This window comes from Typopeltis vanoorti, chromosome 1 (genome assembly GCF_054136105.1).
Source record: "Typopeltis vanoorti isolate ZY-2024b chromosome 1, IOZ_Tvanoo_1.0, whole genome shotgun sequence".
Taxonomy (NCBI): Eukaryota; Metazoa; Arthropoda; class Arachnida; order Uropygi; family Thelyphonidae; genus Typopeltis; species Typopeltis vanoorti.
This window is the reverse complement of record NC_143549.1, coordinates 149,010,839-149,028,656: the sequence shown is the minus strand read 5'-3', so window position 1 is coordinate 149,028,656 and position 17,818 is coordinate 149,010,839. Positions and strand designations below refer to the sequence as shown.

Sequence of the window (17,818 nt, the reverse complement as noted above, 5' to 3'; positions counted from 1 at the left end):
GTCATTCTGATATTATTGTTCAATCTATATATTAATAGCATCAGGCAGGATCTAATATAGATGTGCAGTTGTTTACCGATGATGCGAAGATAGGCAGGGAAATCAGGGATGCTACTGATATTCAGCAATTATGAAATCATTTTAATAAACTGGAAATTTGGGCAAACGAAAATGGTTGTCAGTGTAATGTTAGTAAGTGTAAAGTTTTTGCACTTTGGCGTCATTTGATTTGGAGCGGCATATTATATAAAATAAATAAATAAAATAAATCAGCTAACGCCTTTTATTTCTTAATAGGAAGTAGGCGAGGCCTTTATACCCTATCTATCTTTTGGAGACTGAGTGGGCAGTTCGATCACTACCGGTAGCCAATCAGAGATAGCTGGCTCATGTCTATCACTAATTATAGGCGGCAATTGATGAAGAGACCAGCAAACAAGTGCTGCCATCTCTTGGTGCCTAAGCCTAAAAGGATATTTATTGTCTGAAATATTATGGGTACTACGGTCGATTTCCTTGAGTTTACGCGACGAAAAACCCGCTTTTCCGTCCCAGAGATCGACTAACTCGGGAACCGGTCGAAGATAGGCTTAGAAAAAGTTCCTCAATTATATTAGCAGGGTTATGTTACAAGAAATTTAGGAAGCAAGGAACTTGGCATATTGGTGGATAGAAGTTTGAAGTTCAAAAGTCCATTACAGTTCAGTAGATAATTGCGAAGTTGAAGCAAACATTGACATGTAAGGTTAAGGAAGTCATTTTGTCTCTTTATAAGTCCTTGATAAGACCCAAAATGGGCTACTGTGCACAAATTTGGTTTCCCAGATTCCAAGGGAATAAAGAAGCTGTGGAAAGGGCACAAAGAAGAGTTGTAAAGATTATATCCAGACCATGGGATTTAGATTATGAGGACAGATTGTGAGCATGTGGATTACAGACTCTGGTTAACAGGAGAAAGCGGCGGGAGATGATAGAGTTCTATAAAATTTTGAAAGAGTATTATAGAATAGCGTATGATAAACCTTTTCATATCGAAGGTGGGGAGAGAACTCAGGGGCATCCAAGGAAGTTGTTTAGTCACAGTGAAGAAAGTGGTAAGATCTGTTTTTTTCTCTCACAGAGTAGTGGAATAGTTTGCCTTTAGGGATGGCATGTGAATCTAGTGTGAATGAATTCAAGGGAAACATGACAGCTATATATTTATATATTATTGATGTGTAGTTCAGTGGAAGTGACCGATTGAAGGAACTTTTTTCTTAGCCTTTCTTCGTCCGGTTCCCGAGTAAGTCGATCTTAGATTACTCGGTTCCCAGAGATCGACTAACTCGGGAACACGATCTCTCGGAAACTCGGGTTTTTCGTCCCGTAAACTCAGGAAAATCGACGGAAGAGCCCATATTATTTCAAATAGAAACATATCCTGTTATAATTAGGTAACAAGAGATGGCAGCACTTAATTTCCGGTATTTTCATCGGTGGCTGCCTATAATTAGTGAGAGACATGAGCTGGGTATCTTTGATTGAGTACCGTTGGAGATTGAAATGTCACTCAGTCTCAAAATGCTAAATAGGGTTTAAAGGACTCGCCTATAAGGGAATAAAAGGCGTTTGCTTACTATTATTATTACATATCAGGGACCGTCAGATCGCTGCGGTCCTCTTTGAATGTCTAACGGTCAGTTGTTATTGATCGGTGGCCTACCAGTTTTCAAACAAAAAAAAAAAACAGGAAAAACTTAGTCGGGCATGTAATACTTCCTTTGGGAATAAAAGATGGTAGTGAATTCAGTTTATTGAGTTTTTTTCTTCAAAATGCATATTTTACGTCTAGGTGCATGTTGCAATATGAAAGGTGGTTCTTCGCTACACAGTACAGACCAATTAGCCTCCTATCAAGTCTTGGAAAAGTCACCGAAAAGGTTATCCTCACAAAGCTACAAGCAATCACTGGAGAAGCTCGGAATTATCCTAGACGAGCAATTCCGATTCTGCAAAGAACACTCCACAGTACAACAAATACACCGATTGGTAGAATATATCGCAGGGGGGCTTTAACTAGAACCTCCACACAGCTGCAGTCTTCATCAATTAGCGAAGGCCTTTGATAAGGTATGGCATCAGGGTCTTCTCTACAAACTTATAAAATGTAAGTTTCTAATAAAATTAGTTAAAGTAATTAAATCATACTTAATTGACAGACACATGCAAATCAAGCTAAACGGAACAATGTCAACCAGACGCAAGATCCGTGCAGGTGTGACACAGGGCTCATTCTTAGCACCTCCACTCTTCTCGATGTACGCAGCTGATATCCCCAAAACCCGAGAAATATCATCACAACACTATATGCAGATGACACTGCGATACTATCAAGATCTCTCAGCCTTTAATAGGCAATGAGAAGGCTGTAAGGCAGTATCAGCTTACTAGAAACTTGGCTAACAGATTGGAGGATCAGATACCGCCCCCCCTAAAAAGCTCGGCTGTACTATTCTCCAGAAGAAAAGTCACCAGCAAGGATGTAATTCAGCTCCACAGAGTCAAGATCCCATGGGAAACAGAAGTTACATATCTCGGAGTGAAAGTAGATAATAAACTCCTATTTAGCAATCACATTAAACTAACAGGAGTGAAGACATCCAAAGTAATTTCACACCTCTACCCCTTGATCAACCGCAAAAGCAAATTAGGTCTACGAAACAAGATCAGTCTGTACATAGAAACACCTATGCTTCTCCAGCATGGAGTCATACTTTAAAAACTAATACAGAAATTACAAAGAATCCAGAATAAGTGCCTAAGAATGATCCTGGATGCTCCATGGTACATAAGAAACTTCCAGGTCCATCGAGAAGTAAACATCCCTTCTCATCTCTGTGATTTAGCTGAAAATTTATTTTCCAAGGCAACCTTGCACTCAAATCCACTGATCAATCAAGCTAACAATACAGTGAAGCAATACAGTGCAAATATAAAAGACCAAAATCAATGCTACTACAAACCAAACATAGCTTACTTTAGGCCCCAAGAGGGCGAGCAGAAAGCTCAATAATACTTCATCCATTGTATCACGATCTCCCAGATGAGTCTTTGGCTCCTTGAGGTAATTATAATCTTCTTCTTCTTCTTTCACTACGCGTTATTCCCGCTTCCTCTGCAGGATCCGCTGTTACTTAGATGCGACTACTTGTTAGTACCACTCCCAACCGACCTGTCGCCTGGTCTGCCGCTGGGGGGGGATATATTTTTGGCTGTATAGGCATATGTTCACGGGGCCGATTTGCCTGCTTGCGGGATGAAAAACGCCAGATAAACAGGCCAATTTGCCTATGGCTGAGGAAGATCCTCAAATTCCTCACGTCTTCGACGGGAATCGAACCTGGGTCACTCCTTCCCCAGTCACATGGTTGCGAAAGCGCAAAGCCACTAGGCTAACCGCGCGGACTGACTCTTGGGGTAATAATAATAATAATAATAAATATATATATATATATATATATTTTTTTTTTTTTTTTTTTTTTTAAGAAAAAACGTTTTATTATGTCTCAGTATAAATTACCTACAATAATAATATTTACAATAAGGATTATACAGTATTTTTGAATTTAGAATATACATAATAATAATAATAATAATAATGATTTATTTATTTTATTTATTTATTTATTTATTTATTTATTATTATTATTATTTTTTTAATGTCTCAGATGAATTGCATACATAGTTGCTGTAGTAATTATATATATATAATATTTATAACGCATTAGAATTGTGTATAACAGATACTTGCAAGTTAATAATTTTCTTCCTCGAAGCTTAGCAGAGCTTATCTGAGGAATATAATAGATGATAGAGGGTGGTGGTTTCATGGTCATGTTCCTATACTGGTCACAAGCCAGGTGTTGATTTTACTGTTTGTTGGTACGTGCTTGGAAGACTTCGACTGCTATTACAGGTTAACTTTTTTTTTTCTTTTTTTTTGTGCAAATAGGGTTGGATTTAGACATGGTGTGTTTGTGTTCTTGTAGTGATAGTTTTTGAGAGGGGGAGGGTTTGTCATAGGTTTGTGTGTGTGTGCATGTGTAGTGGGGGAGAGAGAAACAGGAATTGCTCTAATTTTCATTCTTGCTATAATATTTATATAGTGCCCGTTTCAGCTCTCTGTATGTTCTTAGGTTTCTGTTGTCAAACGGCAGTTTGTTTATCATGTCAGGTACGTAGAAGTTTCGGGTGGCTTTGCCGTGGTGATTGTTGTACTTATATGTTATGTAGTTTGTTGACTGTGGTCTTGTTATTTGATATGTTGTTCTGGTTACTCTATATGTTGGGCTGTAGTAGTGTTTTAACATGACTGTGTAGTGGCATAAGTGTTTCACCTTAAATATTTTGTGTTTTGTTCGTGCTTCCTGCATAAGAGTGGGTTGTTCCCAGAATATCAGTTTTATCATTTTATCTTGCAACCATTGTAGCCTGTTAAGTCTGTAGTCTGCACAGAATGCGTATGATGTGATTGCATATCTTAAAATGTTTTCACATAATGCTTTATAGATTAGTATTTTTATGTAGGTTGGGGACAATGTCTTTTAATCTGCATAGTTTGCTTGCTATTATCCTAAGCTTGATATGTAGGTAGTTTGTATGGCTATTCCAACTTTGATCAGCATCGAAGTGAAGTCCAAGATAGCGTGTTGTTTTCACCTGTGTGATGGTTGTGATTTTAGGTTCTGCACTTTGGGTATAGGAGGATGAATGTTTGATAGTGAGATATTTAGTTTCTATGGGCAGGGTTTGGGGGTTTTTGAATATCATTAGCTTTGTTTTTCCAGGGTTTATATATATGCCGTTTTCGGTTAACCAGTTAGTGATTTGACTGATCGTGTTGCATATTTTTGTAAGCGATATTTGCATTGTTGTGAATGGATACTATGGCCGTGTCGTCTGCATACTGGAAGATTTTACTTTTTATGGGGAGTTGGCTTATGTCGTGTGTGTATATGTTAAATAGAATAGGACAGGATAGGACAGCTCTTTGCGGTACTCCACAGGTTACATGTACCTCTTTGCTGCATGCTGATCCTATACGTGTGATGTTCTTTCTGTACTACTACTAATAATAATGTAATAATAATAATAATAATATCAAGACAATTAAAGTTAAGCAAATTCGCTGTCAGTTTTTCAGAGAATCCCAAGGTTTTGCTATATTAGGGATATTTTTAATTCAGAGTTTGCGTATTATTATATAGTAGGTGTCGCGACTTTTGTTTCTATTTCGAAACATGTTTTGTGATACTGTGAGATGTTTCGATTTTTTACAATTCATATGTGTTTGAAAAGATTGTGATTTCAGTTTGCACTGCCTTATTTCTATGTGCAATTACAGCATCATTTATGTATCATGTTTGTTATTGATACTGTCCTCTGTACAGTATAATACACAGGCGTTATCTCATGTTCCATAGATCATGGTATTAACTAAGCAGTATAATTTACTATTTGGATGGACGCGTATTTTTCCTTCTTGTACGCTATTTCGTCGACCGTTATCGATTTTTAGTTTATATCGCAAGCATGGCAGTGTTATGAATTTATGTTTTGTGAAACATTGTAGTATACCTCTAATTCCTGTACGATGGAAGACGGACAAAGACGATGTGTCATCTCTTTTCATGCCGGCAACTGTTAAAGTACAAGGTAATCCCGATGATATAAACATAGGTGAAGAACTCACCAGTAAACTAAAGAAAGGCAAGTATTGTAGAGATAAAAGAATTAAATATTCAGTCATTTAATTGACGTTGATGACATGGGCAAAGGATGATGGGTTTTTTTAAACAATAACTTTAGATTTAAACCCATTTAGTTTAAATCTAAAGTTATTGTTTTAATTATGTTTATTTAAAAATTAAATTAGTTTTAGTTTTTAAAGTACATTCCAGTTCTGTCAGTATATTACGCCTGATGTAACAACCAGTATACCATATGATCCTCATCATTCTGCCAACATTTCTGACCTTTTCTTAACTAGCTCTCCATCCAAATACACTATAGATGTCTGCTTTCCCCCTTGACAGTTCTAACCACAATCTTGTTCAAGTCTCCTTCTCTATAGTTCATCCCTCTTCTCAGTCAATCTCAGCCTTGTATCCTATGGCACTATAATTGTGCCAACTGGAATGACCTCCAGAATTTTTATGCCACTTTTCCGTGGTCAGATTACAGCTTTTGCTCTCCTGATCCAAACACTAGCACTGAATTAATAACTGAAATAATCCTCACTGGAATGAGAGCCTTCAATCTCCACTCCACTGTAAACCTCCTGACCAGTATCCAAGCTCTAGTTCTCAAAAAAAAAAAAAAAAAAAGCGACTCTGCCATCCATGACAGAAATACAGCTTATATTCAGTGAGTTAAATTAAAAACTCCAGCTTCTCATTCAGCTTACACAACAACTAGAAATGTAACAATGATTCGATGATTCTGAAGCAGATTTCATAAGAATGAAATGCAAAAAACTTGCCTCTTGCTCACCCTTGCTAAGGCAGTTGGGCGTATCTGCTTGTGTATTTCCACCTCTCTCACATCCTGATTGCACTATGGGTAACCTTGTCCAGGAAAAAGGCAATCCTCTTGGCATCAGTTTTTTCCTCCAGCTCCTACCTAGATGACCAAAGCAAATCAAGTCCTCTATTTCTACAAACTGCCCACTGCATGTCTCCTCTGAACTTTCACCAAAAGGACATCAGAAAACCCTTCGTTAATCTTGATACTAATAAGGCTCCTGGTCCAGATGGTATTCTTCCAGTTGTGTTCAAGACTTGTGTTCCAGAATTGACACCCATCCTGTATTGCTTATATAAACTATCATATTTTACTGGCATCTACTCAACAGCATGTGCAAGCGTACATCCAGCCCTATACCTAAAAAAAAGGGAGACGAAAGTCAGCCATGTAACTGTCGACCTGTTGCTCTCACCTGAGTGCAACAGGTCGATAGTTACATGGGCTGACTTTCAAAGGTTAACTGGTGATTAGTTTACGGAATTGCTATTTGGCCACATGGCTCAGACACACTCCACTCCTTCCTAACACACTTAAACAACGCAACACACCTCAGAGTCCAGTTCACCTTAGAAAAAGAGGGAAAACAACACCCTCCCCTTCCTAGACACTTTAATCACCTGCCAGATTGATGGATCTTTGGTTTTCTCTGTTCACAGAAAACCCACCCATACTGGCAGATACATTCACCAGCAGTCCCCTCACAACAATATGGGGTTATAAAAACACTACAGGGGTGTTCGGGATAAATTTGACAGTTTCGTAAGGAAAAAGAAAATCTTCTTTGTATCTATTAAATTTAATGAATTGACAAAAAAACATTACAGGCAGAGTTAATTACAATACTATCAACAAGATTTACTCAAAATAACCACCATTAGCATCGATCACAGCTTTCAATTCTGCTTCAATTCTGCTTCGGAACCTCGAACAAGCTGATGCTACAGTCTCCCTGGGAAGGCCGCAAAAACTGTTTTAATTTTATCCATTAACTGGGCTTTTGTATTACTGGAAGTGCGATTGGTGTCTTTTTCACTGCGCCCCATACAAAATAATCCATGGGGTTAAGGTCTGGGGAGTTTGGAGCCAAACATTTGGACTGGTGAAGTCGTAGAAATTTTCAGACAACCATTTTTGACTTTTCCAGAGGTGTGGCAAGGGGCCGAATCCTGCTGCCATACATACGGCCTACCATTGGCTACCCTTGTTATCCAGGGCTTGACTACAGTTAGCAACTCCACGAACAAAGCCCGAATTCCAATGCCAGGGTTCTTCAACACCTGTTCCTGCAGATTTGCGAGGAATTCTGCTGTACGAACGCAATCAGATCGTCTGCTAGGATCTTTCTTCTTGCTACATCCTCGTAGTCACCATTGCAAGTCTCTAGTTCATGCCTGATTGTTTTTACTGTATTCAGGGAGCATTGGGCAGCAGTCGTAATATCCTTATTTTGATGGCGGGCACGAATCATCATGATACAAGTTATTCTCTTCCATGATTCAGGTGGGTTCCAGCTATCCATCCTTTCTGACATCTTGTATATGAATGAAGAAGGGTCCAAACTTTTAAATGAAAAGAAGTGTGTGTTAATACATGTAACTTACGGAAAAATATAATTAATTATAAATATGTCAAATTTATCCCGAACACCCTGTATATAACAGGGCAAAATTAATCTGCTCAGATGACAAGGCCTAACTACTGAACTAAACCACATCCTCAACACTTTCTTAGCCAATGGCTATAACCTCAAAAAAATCCAAAAAATACTAAAACCAGTAAACCACAACCCCCCTCCCCCCCTCCACAATAAAGATTACACCAAGTCTATCACCATCCCCTACATCCAGGGCACCTCTGAGAAAATAACCAATATCCTCAAAAAATATGACCTTACTTCCTGTTACAGACCATATAAAAAGTTGGCATCCCTTATCCGCTCTACCAAAGGACCAACCACTTCCCCTAGGACCTACCTGGTGTATACCAGGTCCCTTGCAGCTGCAAATTGTCCTACTTTGGCCAAACAGACAGAACAACAAATATCATGATTTCAGAACACCAAGACTACATCCGGTTTCACCAGTACAGCCGCTCTGGGTTGGCAGACCATGCCTTAGATACCCACCATAAAATTCGTTGGAAGAAAACAAAAATAATCCATCGCAGCAAGTTTAAATACGAAAGATTATTCAAAGAATCTTCAGCAGCTCTAAAAAACGTTCCTAACCTCAACAAATTGGGGTGCATGAAACTACCCCAAATTTGGGGAGACTTACATTATGAGAACTTCAGCCCAACTGCCAAGACTACCAAATTAGTCCGCCAGAGGGCACCATTAGGACTTTAGGAACAATATTAGTTTCTTGCTTTCTTCCTCATTTGCTTTGTGTTAGTGCCTGCGTGCACATACCATATCTTATGTTCCTGAAGATGGCAATGTGACGTTGCCGAAATATAGAAGTTATTCATTAAAGTTACCTTTAATTAATATACTTTATATGCGTTGTTAATTCCGTAAACTAATCACCAGTTATGTCTGACCAAAGTATAAGCCTTGCTACTAGAATTTCAAAGGTTATGAACAACCAGGTGCTTCATTAGAGACCCAACAGTTAATTAGCGATCACCAATATGGATCCACCATTCTCATTCTACAGCCAACTTCCTAGCTTATCTCACCCACCTTTGGACACAGGCCATTGAAAGATTTGGTGAAACTCATGTTATTATTCCTGATATTTCTAAGGCATTTGATATGTCTGGTAATATGCCTCCCTTCTGTGTTTGGATTGCTAGCTTCTTTAGTGGTCATTCATTGTGTGTCATGGTGGATGGCTTCCTCTTATCAGATTTCCCCATCAGTGCTGGAGTGCCCAGGGTTCTGTACTCTCACCCATGCTCTTCCTCCTTTTCATCGGTGCTCCTTTCTCTGACTTCAGATCCTGTTTGCAGCTTTGCTGATGACAGTATTCTTCAATCCTCTTCCTCATTCGATAAACTCTGCAGTATCCTAATGTTTGATGCCTCAAGATCTTCCATAACCAGTGACTTGAACACTGATCTCCTCAATCCTTAAATGGGGGGGGGGGTGAAGACAACTTAATAAATTTCAATCCTGCCTTAATACCTGCAAGAAAAATCCTATATCACCCCCTTTGTTTTTGATAATGTTCCAGTTTCCTTTCAAAGATCAACTTTCTTTTCTTGGGTTGACTGTCACATCTGGTTTACCCCAGCACAAACATATTACTTACATAGCTTCCTTAGCCACTAAAAAGTTTAGTGTTTTTTTCTGCTGTAAACATTACTTCTCTTCCTCTCATCTCCTAATACTTTGTAAGTTTCAGATCTGATCAACTTTGGAGTACTCTTCCCACATTTGGGATGGAGCACCCAGGACCTCTCTAAGAATTCTTGATATTCGGAAGAGGTAACTGCTTAATAGGTGCTCTGTTTTACGTTGTGCCTGTTCTATAGGTACTTAATGAACACAACATGAGCATTATTCCTCTGAATTGGCTGCTACCATTCCTCCACTTTCTTCTAACCATTGAGGAACTAGAGCAGCCACTGGACAACCTCCATGCACTGTCCAGCTTCAAACACTCTGAACTAACTTCTCATCTGAACTGACTTCATCATCCTTCATTCCATTCACCTCTGTTCTTTCGAACAATCTCCCCCCATACTGTTTTTCCCACAGAGTACAACCTCCCACTCTTTAAGAAACATATCAGCAGGGCTACATTTTTCTACTTAATCACTTGCCCACACTTCACAGAGTAGTGTTATAGGTCTGTGACTGTTCATGTGTGGGGTCATCATAAAAAAAAAAAAAAAAAATTCAGTGCTTTATTTTCTACATTCCAACTTACCACTTCAGCAATGAAGTTGTCTTCATTGATAACTTTAATGTCTCCAACCCAAATGGTTCCCTTTTTTTTCCCCACTTTTACTATCTAAGCTGGAAGGGAAACTGAGATATTTGCATAAGCAGTGACCTAAAGCAAATTTTTCATCTCCGAACTAGAATTCCTGATAATCCTTTCCTCTCACCTAACATTTTGTAACAGCCAGTTCTTCCAGGTACACTTTGTTACATAGACATAGTGGATAACCTGAATGTTTGTAGAAACCAGTGCTTTTTTTCTGGGAAAAAAGGTGCCGGTACTCACCATGAAGATGTTATTACAGCAACTTCTACACTTTTAACATATCCTCCGATGTACCCTCGTCGTCTCTAGATCGCTTTTTGCTTTTGGTATCAACTGCAGAATGACGACCTTAGAGCAGCCATGAGTCCACATATTTGCTAGAGTTGAACTGAGTGAGAGGAGGTCCTACTATCCTAATGAACATCAGTGCAGAAGTTGTCCATACAAGCAGAGATGACCTAGATGAAGTTACTATAAGATTCATCTGTGAGAGATCCATCCTTTCACATTCACTGGAAGATATTGCAATTGTGCCCAAAGTGTGCTTTAGAGGAAGTAGTATGTCTGGGATTTTATTTTCTTGAAGATATTTATGGAAACCACGAACTGCTTCTCTTTCATTTAAGCGAAATTTGTGTGCTAATGTTTTAATTTTGGCTTGACCAAATGTCAGAGGCTTCTCAGGATTTTTTGACCAATACTTGTAATTTAAAATCTTAGCACATTCAGGCAAATCAACATCATCTCCTTCAAGCAGACACTTTCCAACAGCTTCGTTCAGACTTTTATAGAAAGCAGATGAACTTATTGTAAGACTCTGTCTTTCATTTTTGTGGAGCTCAATCCCTTTGAACCAGGAATTTCAATTCTTTCTTTAAAACGTTGAACTGTATTCTTTATCTTCCTGTCTGCTTTCTACAAGTCAATATTTCTCTCTTGTAAATCTAGACTTAATTCACTAAGTTCTTGGAGAGCATTACACATAAGGCCCAAATCAAGAACAAACTCGCATGACGTTATTTTTCTTAAAAGATCCTCATAAAGAAAGCGATCTGTTTTGCTTCTTTTGCCTCCAGAAAGTGATGGATGAGGGCTTCAAAATCTTGCTACACTGCAGAAACAGTGCTACAGCTAGATGCAACCCAGCAAGTGCTTAAAATTCTGCCAATTTTATGAAGTTGGCTTTCTAGATTCGCTGCACATTCCTGTAGTTCCCTATCATTCTTAGGTGAAGCTTGATAAGTCACATAAAGTTTGTGCATGAAACTCTTAAAGCGATTCACTCCTGCCATTGTTCACTGTGTCACTAACAGACAATTCAAGGTGATGGCTAGCACAATGCCAGAAAATAACACTAGGAAACTTCTCTTGCATTCGCATCCTTACATCATTACGCACACCAAACAACACGGCTGCACCATCACAAGTTACAGACAATAAATACTCCTTTAAGCAATCTTCAGATAATCCTAAACACTCAAGATGACTAATTAAATCCCTCTGGCAGTTACATCTGATAATTCGATCAAATCTAGGAAAAGACTCACAGGAGCCGAAAGTCCAGGAAGAACTACACGAACAATAATAATCAAGATTGTTGTGTTACTCACGTTTGTCAATTCATCAATAAGTAATGATATTTTGTTCTTGGAGTCCATTATATTCTCTCTTAATGTTTTTCTCATTTCATTTGCGATGTGGTTCACAATGTTAATGCAAGCATTTGCAGAATGAAGAATATATCCCATGTCCAGGCCATTAAGTTCCTGTAAATTTATTTCGTCTTCAAAGTTATTAAATGATTGATTTCTCCTCACAACTTTGTAAGCAGTTCGAAACACTTTTCCTGTCTTCTTTATTATGAGACAAAATATTTAGGAAAACTTTCTCTAATTTTTCGTTTTTTTCTTCAGATTTTATTTTTTGGCACGCTTTGTGCGCTGCACTTTCTTTATGATTGTAAATTTTTTTTCTTAATGACATTAACTGTTATTGGCGAGATTTTCCAAAATGACTGATTTTACCATTTGCTCACTCCACTGAAATTTTTGTTCTCATGTGTTTATCGACGGCAAGACTTCCGACATCACGACACACTTTACAGCTCAACATTTTACTCTGGACATACAGCCACTCGTTTCTCTCGCAGAAGTCATTTTTCTGCAAAATTGTCCAACATTCAGGCCAATCATGATCAGAATCTGCTTTCTTTTGACCATGTGGATCGTCAGTCTTGGTTTTGTGATTCTCTTCACCAAGTGCATTTCAGTGTTAGTTTTCTGTTTTACAGGATCACAAGTAGATTCAACAATTTCTGCTTCTTCAGCCTTCCTTTTTTTTTTCTAACTCATTGGCATAAAGTAACTACTGATTTTGTTAAATATTGTGTCTTGCACCATTTCTATGTCGTTACTTTTCCTATAATAATTTACTTCCTTTGTGAATTTTCTTCTCTACAATAACTACAAGACTTACAAAATTACCTTGAGTAATATCTGTATTACTTCTTATGTGCTCATTCTATAAGGAAAGCAAATTCTATATCACTAGCCGTTTCCTAATTTTATTCACGTGCTTAACCTGACTGATAAAGGTTATTCCTTTCTAAAAGAAACAGATCCTCTAATTTCATTCTGGGGCCGTCTCCTCTTCAGATATTGACAAATTTATTTTTTAAAGCTGCACCAGCCAACATCGTAGAATAGAGAGGACTCTTATTCAAGGAGACTTTTCCTGACTTTTGGTGCACATAGGTGAATAAATTTAGTGCTTAAACTCATAAACCAAACGCTTCACTGTGGCTAAGTAAATTCTGGTTTGCAGTCGTAACCTCTATAACAACATGTTATACCTTTCTTTCAATCCCCCCCCCCCCCACTGTGGTTCAGATTAATGAGTGGTAGTTTTGGTTCACATCACAGGCAAAACTCAGGTATAGAAGAAAAAACATTTATTGGAATCAAAAGCCATAATATACACTTAGACCAAACTCACTTTCACTTAGCTCAATGACAAGCTAAATCAAACTGTATCAAACCGATTAATACTCTAATGCATGAACAATAAATCCTTCCTTTAAGTTAGAAATTAAACACACATAATATATACATTATACACTTCTAATCAATATTCTACCTACTATGTTAGTCTTGCACATTAAACTAGTCACAATCATCTATAATCATTCCAAACAATTTGTATGACATTAGCCACTGCTAAATAATCACTTAAAGTTCTGAAATACTGTCCATACTAGATTATTACACTACAATGATCTCTCCCTTTTACTGACTGGGTAATTATTCAACAAAATCTGTACCTTATCCTTTCTTGGGGCAGGATCTCCAGGTCCGCCTGAACTGTCCTTCTTTGTTTGAATTACCTCTCGATACTTCCATAAGCCTGCACCCACGTGGTGGGTCACCATGGTCATCAGATTAAGCTATGCTCTGCACCTGGTGTTTTTCCTCTTCTATTCTCGATCTGTTTCGGGCCATTGTCGTGTCTACTGCCAGTTTCATAGGACACGTCCACGATATTATTCCGTCGAAACTTTCAGCGAAGGAGCAAAGACCGCATAATGCCGCCATCTCATGCTTTAGTACCAGCAGAAATTCAGACATCGAAGGGAAAGGTGCATTGTCCGATATCTTACGATCGCCAAGAAACACCATCAGGAACTACTGGTCCATGGGAGAAGTCGAATCATCATCCAATAAGCAAAAAAAAGCCTTGAGAAAGGGGTGCAAACCCTTTTTATTCTCCCTTCAACCCCCCCCCCCCCCTTTTTAGCACCCTGTTACTAGCTGCGATAGCGCCGTTTTACTATTTATTTATTTATTTATTTTTTGTGATCTTTTCCTGCCTGCTATTCTTTTGTCCGCGGGAATTTCGGTACATCGCGTGATCTCGAGTAGCATCTTCCGGGAAATGAATGTGCGTTGCTTTCCGAGATTGCCAATGTCTCAGGCCTGCCCATGACCTTTGGACTATTGTTTACATATAATTTACCCATTCATTGTATACATGATGCATTCATGTAATACTAATTTATACTCAAAGTTCTTTACATGGCATTACAATTCTACTAAAAGGAGGTAATTTTATTTCTTCTGCTCAAGTACAAATTTTTTCTCTCAGCTGATTTTTCTGACTTGTTAAATCCTGAATGGATTGTTTCTTTAATAAAATTCTTCATTCAGGATGTAACAAAGGTTTCCCTTTCTTCTTCTTCTCTTCTGTCTAAGACGGGTTGAATCTTCTCTTGAGCAGGATCTTCCAGTCTTCTCTATTCCTTGCAGTTCGAAAAAGTTCCTTATATGTTCTGCATCCCGAGATGTTCTTAATTAATTTCAGCCAGGGAATTCTTGGTCTTCTGGGTCTTCTTTTTTCAGTTGGAAAAGTATTGATTAGGACGTTAGGAAGTCTGTCTGCATCCATTCATATAGTGTGTCCAAACCATCTCAGTTGTTGTTTTCTAATTTTTTCTATTATTGTCTTTTTACACAGTAGTTCTTGTCTGACTGTGATGTTTCTTTTCTTTTCTATCCTGCTTGTTCTATTTATTTTTCTTAAGCATTTCATTTCAAATGCATGCAGTTTTTTCTCCTCTCTTTTTTTAACTTTCCACACTTCTGCTCCATAGATGACTGTTGGTATAATTATTGCTTCATATAATTTGATTTTGGCTTGCTTAGATATCTTGTTTGTTTTCCAGATTTTCTGTCATTTTCCCATGGTGGTCCATCCTATTGCTATTCTGTGTTTGATTGTTTTGAGTTCATCTATTGTTTCTGTTAGTTTTGATCCAAGGTATATGAAGTTGTCTACTTGTTCTATTTGTTCTCCGTTTAGGGTGGACTGAGATGGTAGTTCCGTTCCTCCCTATTTTCATCACTTTTGTCTTTTGTATATTTATTGTCATGTCATATGTTTTACAGATTTCATTTAGCTTGTTGATCAACTTTTGGGGTTCTTGCAAGAAGGACGAGATCATCTGCATATTTGATATTATTTATGTTTAAACCATTGACATTGATTCCAGGCTCATTGTCTATTGCCTTCTTTACAACTTCTTCTAGATATATGTTGAATAGGCATGGGGATAATGAGCATCCTTGCATCACTCCTTTTTGGATCCCTATGGGTTCTGTTGTGAGTGTGTCCTTTTTAATTATTGCATTTGTCTTAGAGTAATATTTTATCAGAAACTGTATTATATATTTGTCTATTGCTTTTTCTAGTAGAATTTTAAGAAGGATTTCTCTGTTGATGTTATCGAAAGCTTGTTTAAAGTCCACAAAACAACAATATAGTTCTTTATGGGTCTTCCCAGCTGAGCTCTGCTAGTTGGTGCAATGTGAAAATTTGGTCTATTGTTGAATAGTTTCCTCAGAAACCAGCTTGTTCTATGCCTATCATTTCTTCATAAGTGTTTTTTAATCTATTTTGTATAATTCTTATAAATATTTTATAGGTGTGAGGGAGTAAATTGATTGGTCTGTAATTTCTGCAGTCTCTTTTGTCTCCTTTCTTGTATATTGGGATGATCTTTCAAGTTCTCCAGTCATCTGGGATCTCTCCTGTTTGTAGTATTTTATTAAATAGGGTTGTTAAATATTCTATTGATATGCTGCCTCCATATGACCACAGTTCAGTAGGGATAGTATCAATGCCTGGCGCTTTATTGTTTTTCATCTGTTTTATTGCATATCCAACTTCTTCTTGGATACTCTTGTAAAATTTTTGGGTGATCATTATTTTCTTCTATTGTTGGCATTGTACTTTTGTTTCCTTCGTGGAAGATAGTCCTAAAATGGTTTGACCAGATTTTTTTTATATATTCAATATTCCCAGTTTCAATCATCTTGTTGTTTATCATTGTTACTGCTTTTGCTGAGAATTCCTTTGTAATTTCTCTTACAGTATCATGGAAGACTTTTAGGTTGTTTTTGGTATGCTTCTTGGCATTTCTTAGCTTTTTCTTCTAACCATTTTTCTTTGGCTTTTTTGCATAGGTTATCAACTTTATTTTTAGTGCTCTGTATTTTTCTCTATTCTCTTCATTGTTTTGTTGGTTTACAAGTATCTTGACCTCTCTTTTCTCTTCTATGGTAGCTATGATTTCTTGGGTTATCCACTGTTTGTTTATTTTGGGTTTGGAACCTAGAGTGTCTTTTGCAATTGATAACTGTTTCTTTTCCTTCTTCCCAGTATTTTCCGCTGTTCTGGAAGATGGAGGGTTTTAATTTCAAGCACATCTGTTCTAAAAATCGACTTCTGCTTGAGCTATCTTTTAGTTTTGATAGGCTGATGTTTTCTTCTTTTCTGATATTAATATTTCGTGGTCAGGGTCAAAATCAAAACTTCTTAATGTTCGTACATTATTTACTGATCTTTTCCATTGTTTGTTTATGATGATATAGTCTATGCAGTTCTTTATATTACCCTCTGGGGATGTCCATGTACATTTATTATTAGGGCGTTGATAGAACAATGTGTTTGTAATCATTAGATCGTTTGCTTTACAGAAGTGGAGTAATTGTTCTCCTCTGTTGTTAAGCTCTCCGTATCCAAATTTCCCCATCACATCTTTTTTGTCTGCTGTGAACTGTCCTATTTTAGCATTAAAATCTCCCATCACTATCATTCTCTATTTTTGGGATTATCTATTTCCTGTTGTAGTTCTTCATAGAAATTTTCTATTTCTTCCTCTGAATGGTTACTGTCTGGTGCATATATTTGGATTATTTTAATTGTTTAACCTTTTTCTTTTGCTTGAAATTTGGCTGTGATTATTCTAGGAGACACTGGGTTTATTTCAATTACTGAGTGTGTAAGTTTCTTTTCAATTAATAATGCAGCTCCTTCTCTGTGTATGTTATCTTTTCTTCTTGAGAAATACAGTCTTCCTTCTGGTAAATCCATGAATCCATCTCCGCACCAATGTGTCTCTGATAAACTTAAAATACTCCATTTGAGTCTTTTTAAATTTTCCTGGACTAATTGCAATTTTCCAGGTCGGTATAGTGATCTTATGTTGAGGGTGGCTACATGTTTCACATTCTTTGCTGACCACATTGCTGATTTCTCACCTACTCTATGTGGTCTTCGAGTAGGCGCATCGGTTGTCCCGTACGCAGTAGCACTATCTTGGTTTGTAGACTTTCTCCTGCTCATGAAAGTTACTGACATAATAATGTAGCCAGCTTGCCATGCCTCTGCTACATCCTTTGGGCCACGGCTCTTTATTCTTTATTCAGAACAACCTACTTGGGTTTCCCCCATCCGCCACCTGGGGCACGTGCCTGGTAGTAATG

The 17,818-nt window shown here is 37.7% G+C and overlaps 1 protein-coding gene across 2 annotated transcripts in view; it reads left to right on the top strand.

The window, feature by feature from the left end:
• The first annotated feature begins 5,298 nt into the window (after positions 1 to 5,298).
• Positions 5,299 to 17,818, top strand: part of Suv3 (Suv3 RNA helicase) — a 222,567-nt gene continuing 210,047 nt past the window's right edge. For both annotated transcript variants that reach the window (XM_090394567.1, XM_090394561.1), the window contains exon 1: positions 5,299 to 5,748. In XM_090394567.1, the coding sequence (XP_090250693.1) occupies positions 5,466 to 5,748 (283 nt within the window). In that variant the 5' untranslated portion in view covers positions 5,299 to 5,465. The remainder of the gene's footprint in view (positions 5,749 to 17,818) is intronic.